This window comes from Orbicella franksi, chromosome 4 (assembly GCF_964199315.1).
Source record: "Orbicella franksi chromosome 4, jaOrbFran1.1, whole genome shotgun sequence".
In the NCBI taxonomy this organism is placed as follows: Eukaryota; Metazoa; Cnidaria; class Anthozoa; order Scleractinia; family Merulinidae; genus Orbicella; species Orbicella franksi.
In genome coordinates, this window is record NC_138148.1 from 13845654 (window position 1) to 13863868 (window position 18215).

At 39.0% G+C, this 18215-nt stretch overlaps 1 protein-coding gene across 2 annotated transcripts; it reads right to left on the minus strand.

Annotated features, from left to right (window-relative positions):
• Window positions 1–102: 102 nt before the first annotated feature.
• LOC145483481 (macrophage mannose receptor 1-like) lies at window positions 103–17982 on the minus strand. 2 transcript variants are annotated; one of them, XM_081461985.1, is made up of 7 exons: window positions 17480–17982; window positions 6299–6560; window positions 5704–5855; window positions 4228–4269; window positions 3474–3875; window positions 2463–3026; window positions 103–1879 (listed from the first exon to the last, which is right to left on the minus strand). In XM_081461985.1, the coding sequence occupies exons 1-7, from the start codon at window positions 17574–17576 to the stop codon at window positions 1872–1874; spliced, it is 1527 nt and encodes a 508-aa protein (XP_081318111.1). In that variant the 5' UTR covers window positions 17577–17982; the 3' UTR covers window positions 103–1871. The 2 variants fall into 2 exon arrangements, with proteins under 2 accessions (XP_081318111.1, XP_081318112.1); XM_081461986.1 differs by having other exon boundaries at window positions 8762–17569.
• Between the last annotated feature and the right edge of the window lie 233 nt (window positions 17983–18215).

The following is an 18215-nucleotide window of genomic DNA, read 5'->3' on the forward strand; positions in this document are numbered from 1 at the left end:
AAGGGGAACTCCATTATGTGCCACTTAAAATCTCTCCCTTCCTGTTTCAAAAGGATGAAAATGGGCTTGAGAACCAAATCACATTTTTTTTATTATTCCCTTTGTTCCGTGACAGGAGGTGGGATTGGGGGCCGGGAACTCTACGGAGGGTGACAGCCGGTCGTTGGGAGTAATTTTCAAATTGATTTTAATAGTTTTAATTATTACTGACTTAAAGTCCGGCGCTGTGACAATTAATCCCGTCACCCCGACCGCCTACTACCAAATGGCATTTTGTTCATTCTGAGATTTCGTTGCAGCGCTCACTTGCTATGCAGCAACTATCCTGTAGTAAAATTTTTAAATCATCCTATTTGCTATCCGATGCGATGTGAGTAACTGGGGTCTGCGCAATCAATATCATGTACCTCGGGAACTGGAACAAGTCAGTCTAGTGCAAGGACTGTCACAAAATCAGCAAAATTATGTAATTTCTGGTGCATGCACACATTATTTATTTGAACGTCACATAGATATTTACATATACATTTATTTATTAAGTTACAGTTGAGTAGATTATTTATATAGCATCACCTCACTCGTTGTTATTATCATGGACAAGTGTCTAGTCCTTCTTCAGGTCCGTACATTTTCTTTCAAGGTCTCCTGTTCGAAAACGTTTTATTTTTGAGGTTCATCGCATCATATATTTCTATCACACGCATGCCTCCTTTTTCATTTCCAACAGGGTCTTCAATGTTGTGATCATCTGCTTACATGTAACGCAGTGGTTTGTTCAAGTTATTAAGATATAATCACAACACAGACAGATTTGTATAGGTAATCGCGTGAATGCGAGTGCAATTAAGGATTTACACTACTAGTGATATTTTGAAAATTCTCTCAAAATTGCACGAGCCTTAAGGCGAGTGCAATTTGAAAGGATTTTCAAATATCACAAGTAGTGTAAATCTTGAATTGCTCGAGCTTTGATACGATTACTCATTTATTATATGGCTGGGAAAATTGCAAACGCGCGCGCATTAATTTGCACTGCAGTGCAAATTAAGAATTAACGATAAATTGGCCTCCTCTCAGCCAATCACAATGAAGTAATTTCCTCAGTCATATCATAAATTATTTTAACAATTCTAAGAAGGGATACGTGATCAAATAGTCCACTCTCTCGAAAAAATAACTCAAGAGCATTGCTTCATCTGATATGTGTATACACTATATTTCTACAAAAGCATAACGTTTTTCGTTTTCATTTCCTCGGTAATAATGAGATCTAATATTCTTATATGATTGTCTCTCTAAATTCACTCATCCTTAAATGTTGTTTTCTTACTCACAGTTTTTGATCTCTCCATGGCTTTATGTGCTCAAGGACACAAAGAAGATTGAGTGAGTGAGCAAGTGAGGGATTCATCCAGATCTTAAAACTTAGAACCCCTTTATATAGCACACTACTTAGAAATTGGAAACATTTTCAACATCGCAACAAACGGTATTACATTAAATTACTGCCCTCAAGATCACTTTCATTCGAATGGTCACATACGAGGGTTTTGTTTAGAGTTAAAACAACACATCAGTACTCATGGTTTGGTTACGAGTGTGGAAGCAGATTAATCTTTACTTTTTTCTGTCCATTAAGTCCCCGTTTTTAAAATAAGTTATCTCATCTCCAGTTAAATTGTCTCACACAAATATCGATGGGCTCGATGGCCTCCGAAAATGCTCAGGAACTTCTGCTGTCCACGTGAGACTTCCATAAATGTTCGGGAATTCCCATCTTTTAGCATTCCTGCATATTGCCGTGTTTTCTGTTGTTCTTTAGTTTGGCGGGCACCGTTGTAATCCTTCGCTCACCTATTTTCTGCTGTTTATCACAATCCTGAAACACCAATAGGGAAAAAATAGAGTCAGGTTTATTTAGCTGGTTAAATGAGATAATTTCGTGTGATAATTCGGAGAAACGTGAAGTAATATATCAAAAACGAGAGCCAGAGTTTTACCACTTTATCGAACACCGAGAAGAGAGTTGAAAATACGATAAACAGTGTTCGGAAATGTGGTGAAACACAGTCTTGAGTATTTCATATATCTTCCTCATCGAAACTGAAACTAAGGAGAAAACGGAAAAATAGGATTGTAAAATCTTTTCCAATTTAGATCAGATATCCAAATATCGTCCCGGTTAGGATTTCCTCTATCTTAAACTTCATAAAGTATTAATGGTTTGAGAACGGTACTTCGATAACTATATCTATCACGAGGTCCAAAATGAAATACTGTTCTGTAGTTCTGACCTGAAAATTATAAAAAAGAAAAACTGCACAATATTCAGCTAGTCTTTTTAACTGGTAGTCAGAAGTTTCTGAAACCTTCTCAGTTAAAATCCAGAACATTTCCTCAATACCCTTTCCTTGGCTAAGTTTCGTATCGCGCCTTGCCCTTTTTAGATGACTGAAACTTACCTCCGCAAACTTTTTCCTTCGCTACAACCACGATTTTCTTCAGAGCTCTGAACGAAGTGGCAGTGATGACGTCTTGGGGAGATGACGCAATATTTATCAACTCCTTTCTCGCCAGATTGCGACCAACACCCACTACTATAATATGAACGCCTCTTTCCTTTAGCACCTTAGCTTCCATAGCTGTAATTCTAGTATTCTTTGAAATGCCATCTGTCATCACAACCAAGAATTTGGGAATTAAGGGACGGGAACTGCCCAGTGGTTTCTCGAGAAATAATTTGGTCCTCGCCAGTCTCAGGGCCCGGTCGGTGTATGTGCCTCCTTTGACGTACCTCATGTTGTCAACGGCTGCATTTATGTCCCCGTTCGTGTAGTATTCTTCGAAATTGAATATCACTCTGGCAGTAGTGGAGAAGCGGATCAAACCCACGTGAATGCCAAGCTCAGAGATTTTGAACCGCTGCAGAACGAATTTGATGAAATCCTTGGATTTTCTAAAGCCACTTCCTCTGACGCTTGTAGATGCGTCAATGGCGAAACCAATATCGGCTCGCTGGTTGCAAACTAAACAATGAAAAACATTAAAACATATGTTAGCTATAAGAATCAGGGAAGCACAAAGCCTACCTCTTATCAGTGAAAGGAACGTCTTGGGTCCAACCGATCGAACGTTTTGACTGTGTACAAGATGTTGCAGTTTTGGTACGTCCAAACTTATGTAAATGAAGCGAAAATGTTATGGGGTCAAGAAGAAACAAGTGATGCCAGTTCTCTTTCTTTAATGGCACATTTCTGATGCAAGATGATAGAAATACGTGAATATTTGAGAATAGATCACAACAGTTCACAAAAGGCAAACCATAATCACCTGCCAATAACTCCTTCTACATACAAGTGCCTAGTAAGCTCATTCTCTCTGTGTGAGTATCCAAAAAGAGATTCCACAATCTAACCGTAGGCCGGAGTTCATAAGGCAGAATATAAGAACTCTAAATATTTACTTTTATTTACCTCTGATTTTGCAAATGAAAGGGAGATGGTGTAAACAATAATCATCCTTCCATCGCCCCCAGTGCGGGTCAGCGGTTATAACAGCACAGTCCTCCTTGTTGCCCCTGTGATGGCCTGAGGGCTCCCCCTGAACCCAGCGCTGATATGTGAAGGGTTTGCCATCGGTCCAACTGAAGTTTCCTTCAGTATAGAGGTCCGAAGCTCCTATCCACCATTTGGGATATCCAAAGTAATATCTGAGCATTCGCAGCTTCGATTCTATGTATTTGTTCTCTCGTAAGTCTCGCACGCTGGCCAGGTGACCGCCCTCTGCATCACGACAGTAGATTTCGGCTTCCGGCCAGGTGAGCATCTCGTAACTCAGGAAAAAGAACTTGTATATGAAGGTGCCACGGTCAAACTCTGGAATTAGGTAAACAGTGAACATTAGAAATTCTCGGACGGTTTGTTCAGATAAGACGGACGATCAGAAGTTGAATTAAGGGGTCAGGGGAACGCCATTCGATGTTAACTTTCAAAATGATCATATATAGAATTTACACGTACGTCTAATTAATAGCTTAATATTGGCCCCACTTGATTCTGTTGGTTGATAAACTTCAAGTAGAAGTGATCTTATAATGCATGAAAAACGCCATTGACTATTTAGTTGTGTTGCCGAGTAAGACGAGGGCGACATTGAGGAACCTAACATGCCTAGCATGGCCTGACTTGAACGCTGTGATGTAACCTACCACTTTTAGTCCTTACTTACCATAGCCAAATCTCTTGGGCTCCACCAGTCTCCTTGGGACACCTGCGTCAAGCACACAAATTAAAAGAATTAGTTAATTCTCAGGAACTTTCGACATTTTTTAACCCTCTTAATTAAACAAAGTTCTCAAAACTACCTTTGAAATCAGTGTATTGGACTCACTATAGGGAGATTTGCCATTTCGACTTCAGGACGGACAAATCAGATAGAGCGAAGAACTTATTCTGTCCCCCTTACATCATGACTGTTGTTGAATACTGAGGCAACGAGAAACAGTGAAAACGTCATATTTTTTACTGCGTAACACGGAAAACTAGTTTTTTCTACACTCTGAAAATTGTTTGGGATACAACCCACATATTTTACACCTTACAAGCCTCGACAGAAGCGCTTTTTCACTCACACAAAAAAACATTATAACCCCCGTGTCGACTAAAACTCCGTAATAAGAATCATTATCGTTGTGTTATCTGGCGGCAAAAAGTGCTTACTGTAAGACATTAACACATTTGACTGGATCAAAAAGTAAGGAGATGGAAATGCAATGTTAAGGACGATGCCTACTAAATACAAAGGTTTTTGCGCCAGGTTTGGACCTTGCGGAAAAAGTAGATCTTTGCAAGGGCTATCCGTATCCACAAAGAAAAAAGAGGGTAGCCACGCTTTTTATCGAGATAATTAGCCTCGAGTCTCAAAAAAATGCTGACATCAGCATTTTTCTGAAAATAGAAGGAGAGGATATTTTTTCACAGCTTTCTTTAGAATTCGCCTTTACATACAGAAAAGTAAACACATTTATAAAGATCTGAAAACTACATGGTAAATGGTAACATAAAAACCATTTTTGGTATGTTTTTGATAACAAAATCGTTGCAACAGTACTTTGAGCGTCTCTGACAGCCTTCCTCTGTTTCAGCTAATATACAGTCTAAATATCTTTTGCTCACAACCAGAAACTAATCACCTGCTGAATAGGCTTGCTACTTCCATTTCATAACATAAAATATAGGGTTAATCACGCGTTTTTTAAAGTTATTGATCCTTTTTTAAAATTTTTACGGTGCCTGTTACATTTTTTCCTGTCACCGCCCAGTAAGTAAAACATTTGCGTATCTCGCACTTGTTTTGCGCGTGCACTACGCCATCTGCAGGTACATGTTAACAGTTGAATTTCAATATAATTTTCGGCAGACAACAGCTAGTTTTTCAGCTGGAAGACATTAACAGTTAGTGGTTAGCGATATGCTGCTGTTCTGGTGTTCCTGGTTTAAGTACATGTTCATTAAACTTGATTTGGTCACAGTAGGAAAATTTTGCTTTCAATTTAGTCGCGTACTTGGTAGCGTAGTTGATTGCGTCATGTCAACCCAGCGCGCGCGTGGCGCTTAAACCATGCCTTGCGTGATGCGCAGAATGTGTGCGCACTAACAAAAGTAGGCACCGTCCTTAAGTAACACAAGGTATTACTAATCATACCTTCAATTTTACAGATGTAACCTTTTGGTTCATAACAGTCTGCTTCAGTCCAATCAGCGAGGTCCCCAGTGGACTTAAGTGCAATACAGATTTCATATTCATCATAATGGTCTGTGCGGGATTCACCAGGTGCCCAGAATGCAGAGTTGTACCTGCCATGAACGAGAAACGTGAAAATGATGTTATAGACTGGAACGGAATCAGTGATTGTAAGTCTTTACTTTTCAAGCTTGAAATTGTATCTTCGGTGTGGTTGTAAGAGACGTGCTATTTAAACATTTAAATCTAAATTTGGTGGGAATATTCAAGAACCATTTAGCCGATTGAAACTGGCAAGGTCTGGAAAGAGTGCATCCGAAAAGCAGTATTTTGAACTACGAGAGTTTTATTTCAGTCCGTAGAAATTCAGCGCAGTAAAGTTTGCGTCTTCTGGAGAGGTAACATAGCAGTATAGGTTTTTGTTCCCACATGATTGCTTTGCCAAAAAGGATAAAAGCTACCTTAAAAACGTCTACCAGCTAAGTAAACTCACTTAGTGGAAACGTCACGCTATGAGTAACTCCTTCGTCCTTGAACTTAATTAAAAGTTACTAACCGAAACGTTTTCCCATCCGCCCATTGGTAAACACGTCCGAAATATTGATCGTCTTTTGCCCCGAGCCAAAGGTGTTCTGGTTTGCTTGGCGAGCTGCTAACGAGCTGAATCTTGTCGTTCAAATACTTGTTTTCGTCTTCGTCGGCAATACTCGCCAAATGCCCACCTTCGTGCTCTCGGCAGATCTCCTCGGCTTCGTACCACGTTCGGCTGTCATCGCTGGAGAGCACGATCTTGTAAGAATACTCGCCGTTTTCAAAGACTGTTGGGAAAAGGAGCATTACTTAACAACAGAAACTCAGGCTTGGCATTTTGCCATCCCAGGGTTTTGAAGAACAAGAGAACGTAATCATTTATTTTAAAGGAAACATTTCTTAGTTTTATTTCTGTACTTTTGAAGGGAACTTTAGCGAAAAAGTTTAGGGAACAATGGAGAAATTGAGAAATTTTTAAGGGTCAAAGGAAACAAGTATCCCAAAAATGTTTTACAAAGCCAGACGGTAATGCCGGGAAATTCCAACTTAAAAGGAAAAAGCAATTGGTCTTAAGGAGTATTTGACCCGTGGCCAAAATTAGACAGTATACTTTGCTAAAGCAGATTATTTACAAGGCAACAATTTAGGACTGTTGCTAGAACTACCATAAGAAAAGTTGATTTTTGCCAGCCTCAAAGAACAGAATAATCCTCTTAATGGTGCCCAGAACGACGTTGGAAAATTTAAGAGAATTTTCCAGTCAAAAGTCAGAAATTTCCCCTGACAAATGTAGAGATAAACGAACATTCAGATCTTTTAGTCCCTTCCCGTCAAACAAACTGCGAATCCACAACTGCAGTCTTTCTACTTATGTAGGAATTCGGCCTTTTTCGAACAGAATTTACAAACAGTTCTAATGTAACATCTGCAATGAAATACACAAGAAAGGAAACCCGCCAACAAACTCCTGACCTGGTCGAGTGGACCACCGTCTCGTGTTACCTACCGTGTGAATGAAGAACTTTGAACGAAAGTATCAATTTCAAATGTTTGAAATTGTTAAGTTTTTTGTTTGCCTCGAGGCAAAACAAAAGATATGTTTCAGGAGCAAGAGCGAAAAGAATGATTACGTAACTGTTGCAAACATTGTGAAGTAGCGTTTAGGTAGGTTTTTAGTTAGCTCCTAGTGTTGTGAGCATTATATATGAACAATCATTTTGAAAAAATACCACTATTTTTTTTTTCAATAAATGCCAGTTTTATATGATTAACTTGACGCCAGTTTTATTAGATAAATTATCCTTACAAAGAGGCTGATGAAGGACGTCAGCCCTAACCTTTAAAAAAAAAAAAGCGGATCGAGAGATGAATCAGTTTCAACTACAATTTTATCCGGAAAATGTTTCTGTCCCATAAAACTATCTAGCGTCAAAGCGGACTTCACCCAAGTTATGCCACAACCGAGAAAGGTAAATGACTGCGGCGGATTTTCGTTACTTTTTCGATGTGTGTCACCGACCAAAACAGCTAAAACGGAAGTACCCCTCCATTTCCCCAACGCTTTTCGTGCACCGTTTAAGCCGATGCGCTGGATATCAGAGGTAATCCAAAGCTGTAAGTAATTTGACTTGTAACAGGATGCACACAGATTCCTAAATTTTGCCATGAGGGTTTTGTTCATGCGGCGTAAACAGCAGGATGTTGACTATGGGTATGTACAATGTGTTATATTTGGCATTTTTGTGTATTGAATTCGAGCGATGGCATCTTTTGGAAATTATTTTAAGTTAATTCATCGAGTTGTGTGGATATTTTTCTCCCAAATTCTTTTTTCTACAGTTTCAAGTAACTACCATAGCAGACTGAACAGCAGAAACATGTAGTGAGGATCGCAACTTTTCTACGTTCTTAGCCTTGTATCGTACAGTTAGTTGAATTCTTTGCTCTGACGGTGGACAACGCTCGAAAAGTTAGTTTCGTACGCGTGTTAGTTCAGTTAATTTACCGTTGATAACTTTGTGAGTTCCTAAGTGTTTCACTCGCCAGTCAACGAAGCCTAACAGTTACTTTAGAAATTAATACCTATGTTTATTTCACTTGTACAAACTCAAAATAAGCGGAAAGCCAAGCCCCCTAGTAAGATCTTTTTATAGTGATGCCAAATGCAAGATTTGTACTAAAAAGGACAGCAAATAACAAATCTCATCAAGAGACGGAATATCTCACTTGACACCAGGCATAAGCCCCTCGCAAAAACACGCACGAAACGTTTTAAGAAGAAAAACTTAAAATAAAAACAAAAAGAAACATGAAATTAAGCTCTTGAAATCAGTTTTGAATGGCCAAAGCTTATGGGCGGTGTAGGACTCGAAGTGCAGTTAGACCAAATATCGTCGTTTCGTTCGTTTCATCTAGGGATCGAGATCTATAGGCAGTAAGCAGACTCTTAAATTACTGAAATAACATTAAATCGCGGCGTTAGACTTACTAAATCCTTTAGTTTCTGCAGCAGTTGAACCCAAGCTAACCAGTAACAACATGGTCACAACAGACTTCATCTTCTTGCTTCAAATAAGTCAGCTAGCCTGCTTCGCGGAGCAAAGAGTGAATTGATTGTTACGGACTTGGACTACGCATTAAATAGCGTTTCTCAGGGCGCGAGACGAAACGTAATACACCGCTGTCTGCAAATATAAGCTAATGTAGCATTCTTTTCGGCACGTTCGACTGGGTGAAAACCTAAGTGGCCACTTCAAATATGTTTCAGATGTTCACTGATGCATCACTATAGATAGTCAAGTTATTCTGGAACATTTCGTCTGTAGCAAATGCTCTCACTGGGTCGCCGCGAGACAACACAAGCTGTTTCTTATTTTCCGCCTTTAAACATCAGATTTTATCACAGACTGTTTAATTTTCCATGTAAAATCTTATCCTTTTCCATCATCACATAAACAACAGCCTCTGCCCTCCTCACCTGAGGGCAAACAAACTAAATTCAGAGAAAATTCGTATGATTTTTTAAAAAATTTCAGATGGGTGTCAAATTTGAAAACTTGAATATTCCCGTTAATCTTGACATAACTGCGATTATGAAACCCACAATTGGATTGTAAGTTTGGACATATTTTTCATATTTACTTTTTAGCTGTTAAATCGTTTAAGGTAGTGTAACTCAATTACCTTGAGCAAGTAAAATATGATTGCGTCTTTGTAGCAATTGAAAAAAGAAAAACAAAAAGCATAAAACAGATGAACAATGTTTTGGATTTTATCATGCATAGGTTTGTTTGTTTTGAGTCGGGGCAATTTTACGCAAAGTCCTCATCTCATTAGAGCACAATCAGACCTAACTTGTCAGATATGCAATCAGCACTACAGTAAACAGAGCCGCTTTCCAGTGTCATACCACTTCAATTATTACACGTGCGGAAAGGAATGCTGAACTTGGAAAGTTAACTATGTTGCCGTTTTCCACTGTGAGAACATCAAGCTGACCTGACGTGAAGGTATTCACTTGTAGCAATGTGGTAATTACGTTACGTGGGGATGACAGATACTTCGTTAGGCTGTGTTAAGAATGCTGAATACCGCAGAACATTTTTTTCATGGCGTTGATATCGTTAAAGTGCGAGAGAAACAGACTCTCTCTCTTGCTTTGCATATCAGACGGAGAATTCTTCACTGTTTCGTGAACAAGCTCACAAAGTACTTTTGACTTTTCGCCTTCGATCTCATCATTGTCAAACTGATTGGTCTTTAATAGGGAAAGAAACACTTATCTATCAATCAGATATATTTAGCAACCGAAAAAGGCAATAAGTCAAATTGTCCAGAAAGAAAATCTATGGTAGGCTTGATTGCAACTGAAACGATTGACTCTTATTGCCTTTGAAGGAAATCATTATGGTATGCTTTCACAAAAAAAATTATCCCGCAGGAAGGCAGCAACGGGCGTCGTAAAGTTTCGTGATTGCAGGGTACAGGAATGAACATAATTTGCAGAAGAAGCCGGTGGAGGGCGAGAGGCCATTTACAACGTAATTATTGATGACGGAGTAGCTCGTGAAATTAATGGCGTGTTATTTAATTCCTCTTTATAGTTAACCCGTTTCAGACAGTCAAAAGTCGCCGAACACAATTAACGTTTCTTTATTTCACCTTCGTGTGTGGAGCCGGCATGCTCTTATCTAAAGTGTAGTTATGTGGGTGCTAGATCTATTGACTTGACGTAAACACGTTAGAAGGGCTATTTTAAGCTTTCTTACGTGGCTTCCGTAACGTGAATAAAGGAAAAAACGTTTAAACTGAGTCGAAACAATTCAGTTAAATTTAGATAAAATTTTTAGGCATCGTGCTGCGTGGCTTCCGTAACGTGAATAAAGGATAAAGTTCAGCCGAACCAGTTTAAACAAAGAACTCAAACGTCATGTTCAGCTATCATCAATATATCCTCAGGCCAGCTAAGTTGACCTAAAGAGTTGTATTGGTTCCTTGAACCTGTTGAACCAACAAAATCTCCTGGAGAAAAACACATGGAGTGGGAATTTTTCGACGTTATCCAATCGTTTTTTGGCAACGCTTTTGGCTTTGAAGTGCGGTATACCCTTGAAAATGTGACTGAAGTAGTAGATCACTGGCCTTGGAAAATTCATGTTAAAGAATCTTAAAGAACATAACAAAAAGTGTCAATACGCGCGGAAAAAAGGTTCTGATAAAAACTATCTTTCTCTTACATTCGAGAAATATATCTTTATCTTTGCTTTATGACTAACGTCCAAAATATGTTTCAGAATTGTCACACGTAGTTCGGAAAGAAAATATCAAGAATAGAAGAGGAGTTTGGAAAGTTTAGGCGACCGCGGGCTGATTTGGACTTTACGTAAAAGATAACTATTTTTAGCCTGGTATCGTGAGAGTTGTATATCGTGTTACACTTATTATGGAAAGATGTCATAAGTCTTTGTTCAAGACATTTGTAATCTTTTAAATTGGATTTTGCCTATTTATAGAATAGCGTAGGACTTGATGGTCGGGGAAAACATTGCAGCCGAAGAACGGGTCATTGACAGGAACTCGACGAAGCAGCCCATAAAACACATCTCAGATAACTGCTGTATGAAATGCATGAAAGGCCATTGTTTAGAGTCGAATTGAACCGTGGCCAGATTGTTTTGGGGCCGTCTAGTCTGTTCTCACACATACCCACATATCTGAAGTTTTCAAATCTGTTTTTAGAGCTTGGTTATTCATTTCGCCTTTTGTTAAACCAGCTCGTAGATAATGCTATTTCCGTTTCATGTTTGTTGCTGTTGCTTCTCGCCTTGCTCCGAGGCTTTTTCTCCGGGTTCTCCAGGTTCTTCGCTTTTCCTCCTAAATTCCTACAATTCGATCTGAAAACAGTGGACGAAGGGTCTCTCCGTTGGATGTACACTGCAAATTCCTATCAGTTTATTTATTTATTTGTTCATTTATTATTTACAGAATACTGAGCACGAGAACGACCCTTAACAGTAACACTTTAACCAGATGGAATCACTTATGACTGAACATCAGGGGAAAGTATGTTTGTAGAAACATTGATTTTCATTATTGATTGGTATAAACGGGAAATCTCAGTGATGTGATGATATCTTTTCAAAGCCATGCGATTACCTAAAAACCCAAGGAAGCGTGGTTACAAAATCACAAAACACCAGGGAATGCAAGATGCGTAAAAAAGAAAGAAAGAAAGAAAGAAAGAAAGAAAGAAAGAAAGAAAGAAAGAAAGAAAGAAAGAAAGAAAGAAAGAAAGAAAGAAAGAAAGAAAGAAAGAAAGAAAGAAAGAAAGAAAGAAAGAAAGAAAGAAAGAAAGACGGAAGACGTGGTAAGACTCCAGCTCTCCTTTCTTTTAGGCTGAAATGATTGGTCCTCCGTTCGAGCTTTATTCAAACCCTGGCGTTCGCATTCACCGGGTTAACAAAGCAAGACATTCTCCTCGTGAGAATCTCAAAAAAAAAAAAAAAAAGAAGAAGAACACGTGAAAAATACGGCACGAACACGTGAAAGAGGGTTCTCGAAGCCACGCAATTTCGTGAAATCCAATCACGTCAATTCCTAGTGTCTTATCATTTCCATTTTGGTTCCAACCCAATCTTCTTATTAAAAAGAAATTCCAGCGAATGCTTATGTGGCCCCGTAATTAGGTTGAGCAAGAGAGAGAGAGAGAGAGAGAAAAAGAGAATCCCGAGAATTTTTTGTTTTAAAAGTTGGTTCCTCAAAAAAAAAAGCTTGGTACGCACACTGAAGTATTTGTTTTTGGCAAATAATCTTTTGACCTCAAAAGCTACTGTGCCAGCGGGAAGGGCATTATCTGAACGCTTCATGGAAGGAAGAGCTTAAAGGCAAAAAGTTGGTAGGCTAGTATGCTGATTTTAAGTCATGTTTTATATTTTACAAAATAGATAGTGAGGTAATTGAACACTGACATGATAAGAAAAAACGTCCTAGTGAGAGTGTACGTGTCTTGTAAACCACGTGGAAGAGTCAAAATACTTTCAGGAAGACGGGGGACTCGAGATTGAAACATCGTAATTAAATATGTTGTGAGATCCTACTGAGACAGCCTTGAACATATCCTTTCTATTTTGATACCGATCCAGTTTCCTCATCAAAAGCATTCCGCTGTTTTTGTGTGGGACCGGATGTCCAATTTATAAATAATAACCCGACAGTAATCAACTGTCCTGAGAAGTTTACTGCAATGATGTTTTTGTTCCTGATTATTTAAAAATAAATTTGATATTGCTCTCGGCTAGCAGAAAACTATCATGGCAGGACTTGTGGTCGTGATAATTAGGTAATGAATGTATGGCTTTGGATGTCACTAACTGAATAAATGAGTTCTTTATCGCGATGCCAAGCTATATTCTCATCGATTGGGTTGTGGTTTTCGGTATCTGTATAGCTGGAGGATAGATAGCTGCCTTAACACGTCGATATTTCCTGATTAACACGATACTTACAAGCAGGGGAGCATGTAATGTAAATTAAGAGTTTCGTTGGTGAAAGCTGCCCTCTAAGGCACAAAGGGCCTGCTTGGCTTGCAAGTTGTTTTACAAATTCTAGTGACTCGACTTCGTATTTCTGATGTTATCATCTATACATGCACGTTATAAGCAAAAAAAGGCAAACACACAAACGAATAAACAAACAAACCAAAAACTAAAATCAAAGCATAGGACCTTCAAAAATGTGCTCACGCAGACAACATCCTATCCATCAAACCCAAAACAAGAGTCTTTGATCATCGTCTCTTGCCCAAAGCCAAATTTAATTACGATGTATCAAATTTAGTCAGGGAGTTTCTGCGAATAGCTTTATAATTTAAATTTAAAAACGAACAATGCTCACGTTATCCACATTGCATTAAAACGGCACTGAGACATAGAAAGCATTGACTGATTTTTTTTCAGACAGTGAACATGGCTGACAGACCTGTTGACAGACCTGATGTTTTCACTGTCTTGTTTAGGGCGCATCGCTCACACAGTCAGTCAGATGATTAAATCAATTATGGAATTAGATAGTACGTTGATTAAAGAATGTGACATTGGAATAATGGCTGAATCAAGAAAGCAGCTTAGTTAACCCTTAGTAAAAGAGCCGGGGATTTAAAAAAAAAAAAAAAAAAAACAGAACAAAATATAGCCATTTAAAAAGGCTGTTAACTTTCAAAAGATCATTACTTCTGTCAGGACAAGCTAAACAAATTCCAAAACAGGTTAATTTATATAAAAGCACGGCCTCTTACAGCGTTCAGGATCTCTCTTTGCTCATTATATAATTTCTCTAGAGCATTATTTTGTGTTGAACAAATGATTAGTATTTTATGGGAGCTCCGCTTTTAGGTCTGGCTAAATCTATATATTATGCCGGACGTTTCAATTTTCTTTTTCACATGGGGTTATTTCTCTAAATTTGTGATGATAGGATCAATAAACGTTTTTCATTCATGCTTTTAAGTTGCCACGCTTCCTCCAATAGCACAAACACACGTGCAACTCACAATCCTTACCAAGAACTTACGCTCAAAACGACAACTTGACAAACTCTCTACACCGGTCAAGTTTGCTTCATCAACTTCAAGTTGATGAATGGTTACGGGTTTCATTCGCCCGTCGACGCAGGCGGGAGGCCGGGGGGGGGGGGTATTCTATAAAGTTTTATATGGGGAGGCTACGCCCCGAGGTTCAACCCCTTACTCTTTTGTATCCAGTTTTGACCGAAAAGGAGGGAAAAGGAAAGGGAATCTTCTTGTCATTTTTATGTAGTGCCCTATAAATCAAATGATACAGCCTTAAGGTGCGTCTATTCGAAATATTTTAATTACGACCCTTTTAACTTGTGAAATCCCTGCCATTTTATACACCTGACGCCTGAAAAAGGTGCCCCTTTCGGGCGGAGCATCCCCGTATAGGAAATTATATATAGGGAGTACCCCCGGGCGACGCAGCCTAACAGTTTCTGTAGAAACTTCCTATATTTTTAATAATCACACCCCAATTGAGTGACGGGGACATGCAACAGGCGTATCTATCGAACTAAGCTCTCTCAGCATTAACACCAGCTATATTTGTTTTACCACCTGGTTTAGCGATTATAACTCTAAAATTTAAGAGGCCTTAAAACGTGATACAATAAAGCTCCGTAGGCACTGTGCTTATTCGTTGTAAATGAAAAGTCTTTTGTTATAGAGCAACGTGACTGTTTCCAGCCGTGAGAGCATAAAATTGTGGTATAAAGTTTAGTTTACAAAGATCAAATGCTGACATACTGAAGAAAGAAACACGCGCTCGTGCGATGCAGGGGTAAAGGAAATGTTACCCCTCCCCCCGGCCCCGCCCGCTCAAGTTCATTTCATCCGGCTGTCGTTTTCTCTAGGAATATATCGTGACAGAGGAAAAGCCTTGCGAAAAAATCCTCTTGAGAACTATAACTAAGCATTTGAAACCGATCAAGATTAGCTAAAACTAATAGCTTTTTCGAAAGAGTCAGAGTACTGATTTGCAATGAGATAACGAAAGGGCGGCAAGGTGGGCACGATCCCACACATTGTCCACTCTGTCTAAGAGTCTTATTTAGCCATGAGGTGATTTGGCAATAACACAGGAAATTCAAAACAATTTTGAAACATCATGCTAATTAGAACCTTTTCATGTGAGACCAAACGTCATTATTTCGTAACGTCGTCTACATGTACAAGTATTAATGACCTTGATAAGTTGCAGCCGTTTATAATTTGGCGCCGTACCGCAAAGCTTGAAAATTTGCCATGGCGTCCTGACTTGCTTGGTTTAAAATGTGCTCGATTGACGTAAAGGAAAGGAAAGAATAACGAGAATGTTCGTATTACCATACTAACTTTTAAGCCTATTGATTTCTTTCTACTTTTAACAAGACAAAGCCACCCCTCCCATTTAGAAAGGTTTATACAATGTTTGCGTGCGGTAAAAAATGATTTTGTGTTTCACTTTGACTTTGAAGTAATTGTTTACATCTCAGCATCAATGAGTTCCCCTTTAGACTGTTTCGTTTCCAACGATCTACCGGTTTACCACACTATCGTGTTTGTTTAGGGAGTTCTGGCCAATTTCATTCGCTGTTTGGGCGACAGAATCGCGAAAATTACTGCACTTATCCGTGTAACCCTTTTTGAAAGCTGCCAACTTTGTTGGAGCTCATTTTTTTTTTTTTTAAAAAAAAAAAAACGATTTTACTAATGCGCTTAATCCACTGACTTCGCAGACGTGCAGCAGATGGCAATACAATTAAACTTAACCGACCTCTTAGGAAATTCATGACAACGGACATGACGAGCACAGTGACTTCTTACCTGGGCGTATTGCAAAAGACAAGTAAACATGATGTTTCTTACTGTCGCTACATTTGCATTCCGCAGGAGGATTCAGTGCATGTTACATCAAAAAAAAATTCAGAATTTGGTGGAAATAGCCATAGACTGAGTTTGGTCAAGGGGTACGTACAAAGTGAATATGGCTGTACGGTCCACCGAAGGCTGGACAACGGAAGGAAAAAATGCTCCGGCTAAATAAGATATTTCCGAGAATTAAATACGACACCAAAAATTCCACGGTACTTTAGGTAAACTAAGGTTTAAAGGGATGCCAAAATTCTGCGAATTCAATTTGAAATTAATGTTGATAATAACAATATTTTAGCAGAGAGGCCACTTAACCAAAGCTGCTCTTCAGTAGGTCCAAGTTGTCGTTTATTACCCGCAAAAAATCATTTCTTGTAAGGGATTTGCTACTGTGACTGAGAGCATGAACACGTAAAACCATTTTACTGGAACAAAGGTAATCACTTAAAAGATAAAGTTGACAGAACGAGGAAGAGAAAAAAGAGGAATCGTTATGAGTTAATAAGTACGTATATTTGGTTGAAGAAGGAGCCACAGAAAAATAACCCTTCATTGACCACGTGGTCGGTTATGATAACTTAATGTGTCCCTCGTGGTCTCGAAAAAAATTTTGGTGGGAAAACAGAGAGCAAAAGAAAGGAGATTTTTTTCTCGCTATTTTCCTTTCCTAAGGGAACTAAACCTGAATTCATTTATTAAGTTAGTCGACGTGGGAGTGAGTTAAAACTGCTATCCTTTCAGTAGAAGCCACTTTCAATTATCATCAGAGATCGAAGGTAGAAAACGTGATCATTCGGATCCCTCCAGCTGTTTTAGCGTGAGCTTAACACTTAACTCAGTTTTGTTTTGATAAAGGATTTTTCTCCCTGGCCAGGGCTTATATACTTAATCAGTGATTGTCAAATGAATTTCCGTTTTAAATTCACAGCATAAGCAGGTTGGGTTTAATTTTACCCTGTAACACCCTCTCCAAATGATCTAAGAGATGCCTTTTTTGGAAACTTATTCTTGTCAAGAGTGTTAATTTGTAACTAAGGTAAAAAAGTAAAAATGTTTCCTTCTGGTTGAATGTCTGAACTCCAATGTTTGCCAGTCGGAGAGCCGGAGTTTTGTAACAGTGAACGGCATCAGGGATAAGTCTTCTTGTGACCTAGAATCCTACGCGAACAACGCAGTTTTACTAGACGCGAAATGAATCCAGCCAAACATTTTCACACTGATCAAAAACTTGAGTGTATTATTAGAGACATAGGACGAATGAATCATTCTCAATATTTCACTTACAGTATCCAGGATGCTGCTGCTGTAGAGTGAAGCGAGAAAGTCCCAGAACTACCAACAAAATTACTCGAACGAACTTGCTGTACATTTGAAGCACCATTTCCACAACCGGTCACCTCCGTATCCTGAATGCAAACTGACAAATTAATCCGCGGACTTCCTTTATAATAAGTACCTCTTGCGCAGTAATGTCAACCGCGTCACGCACGCGCCCTTGTTGGGCACGCCTCGCCGAAGTGGTACACCGAGGAATGTTTTTTTGGAGTCGGTCCGAAACTTCCTGACGGAACTTCCAGTGGTCTAAGTTAATTCTCAAGGACTGGTTGTTACCCGAAATAGCAAACAACCTCAATGGAATGGTTGGCTAGAAGAATGATGTCACGTCTGTCTTTAAAAGGACAATAAACTTCTTTCTTATGTGCTAGACACTAGTAGACAGGTACACCAACGCATTAAGACAAACCATTCATTATCTTTTGTTCGTAACTTGTTTTCGTTGATCTGGGGATTAAAAGATTGCACAGCTTTTCATGATAGTTACGGAATTTTTCTACGCCGAAACGTTCACGCAAATACCCCGACGCAAGTGATAAGGAAAATTCCTTGCTGAAGAATGCAAGGCAGTGTTTCAGTCTCTTCACTCATACTCACATTGCAACAGCAACGACAACAATTATTGCAATTTCTCAGTATTCATGCTGCTATTACTGTGCTATGTTCAAGAGAACGTTCATGTAAC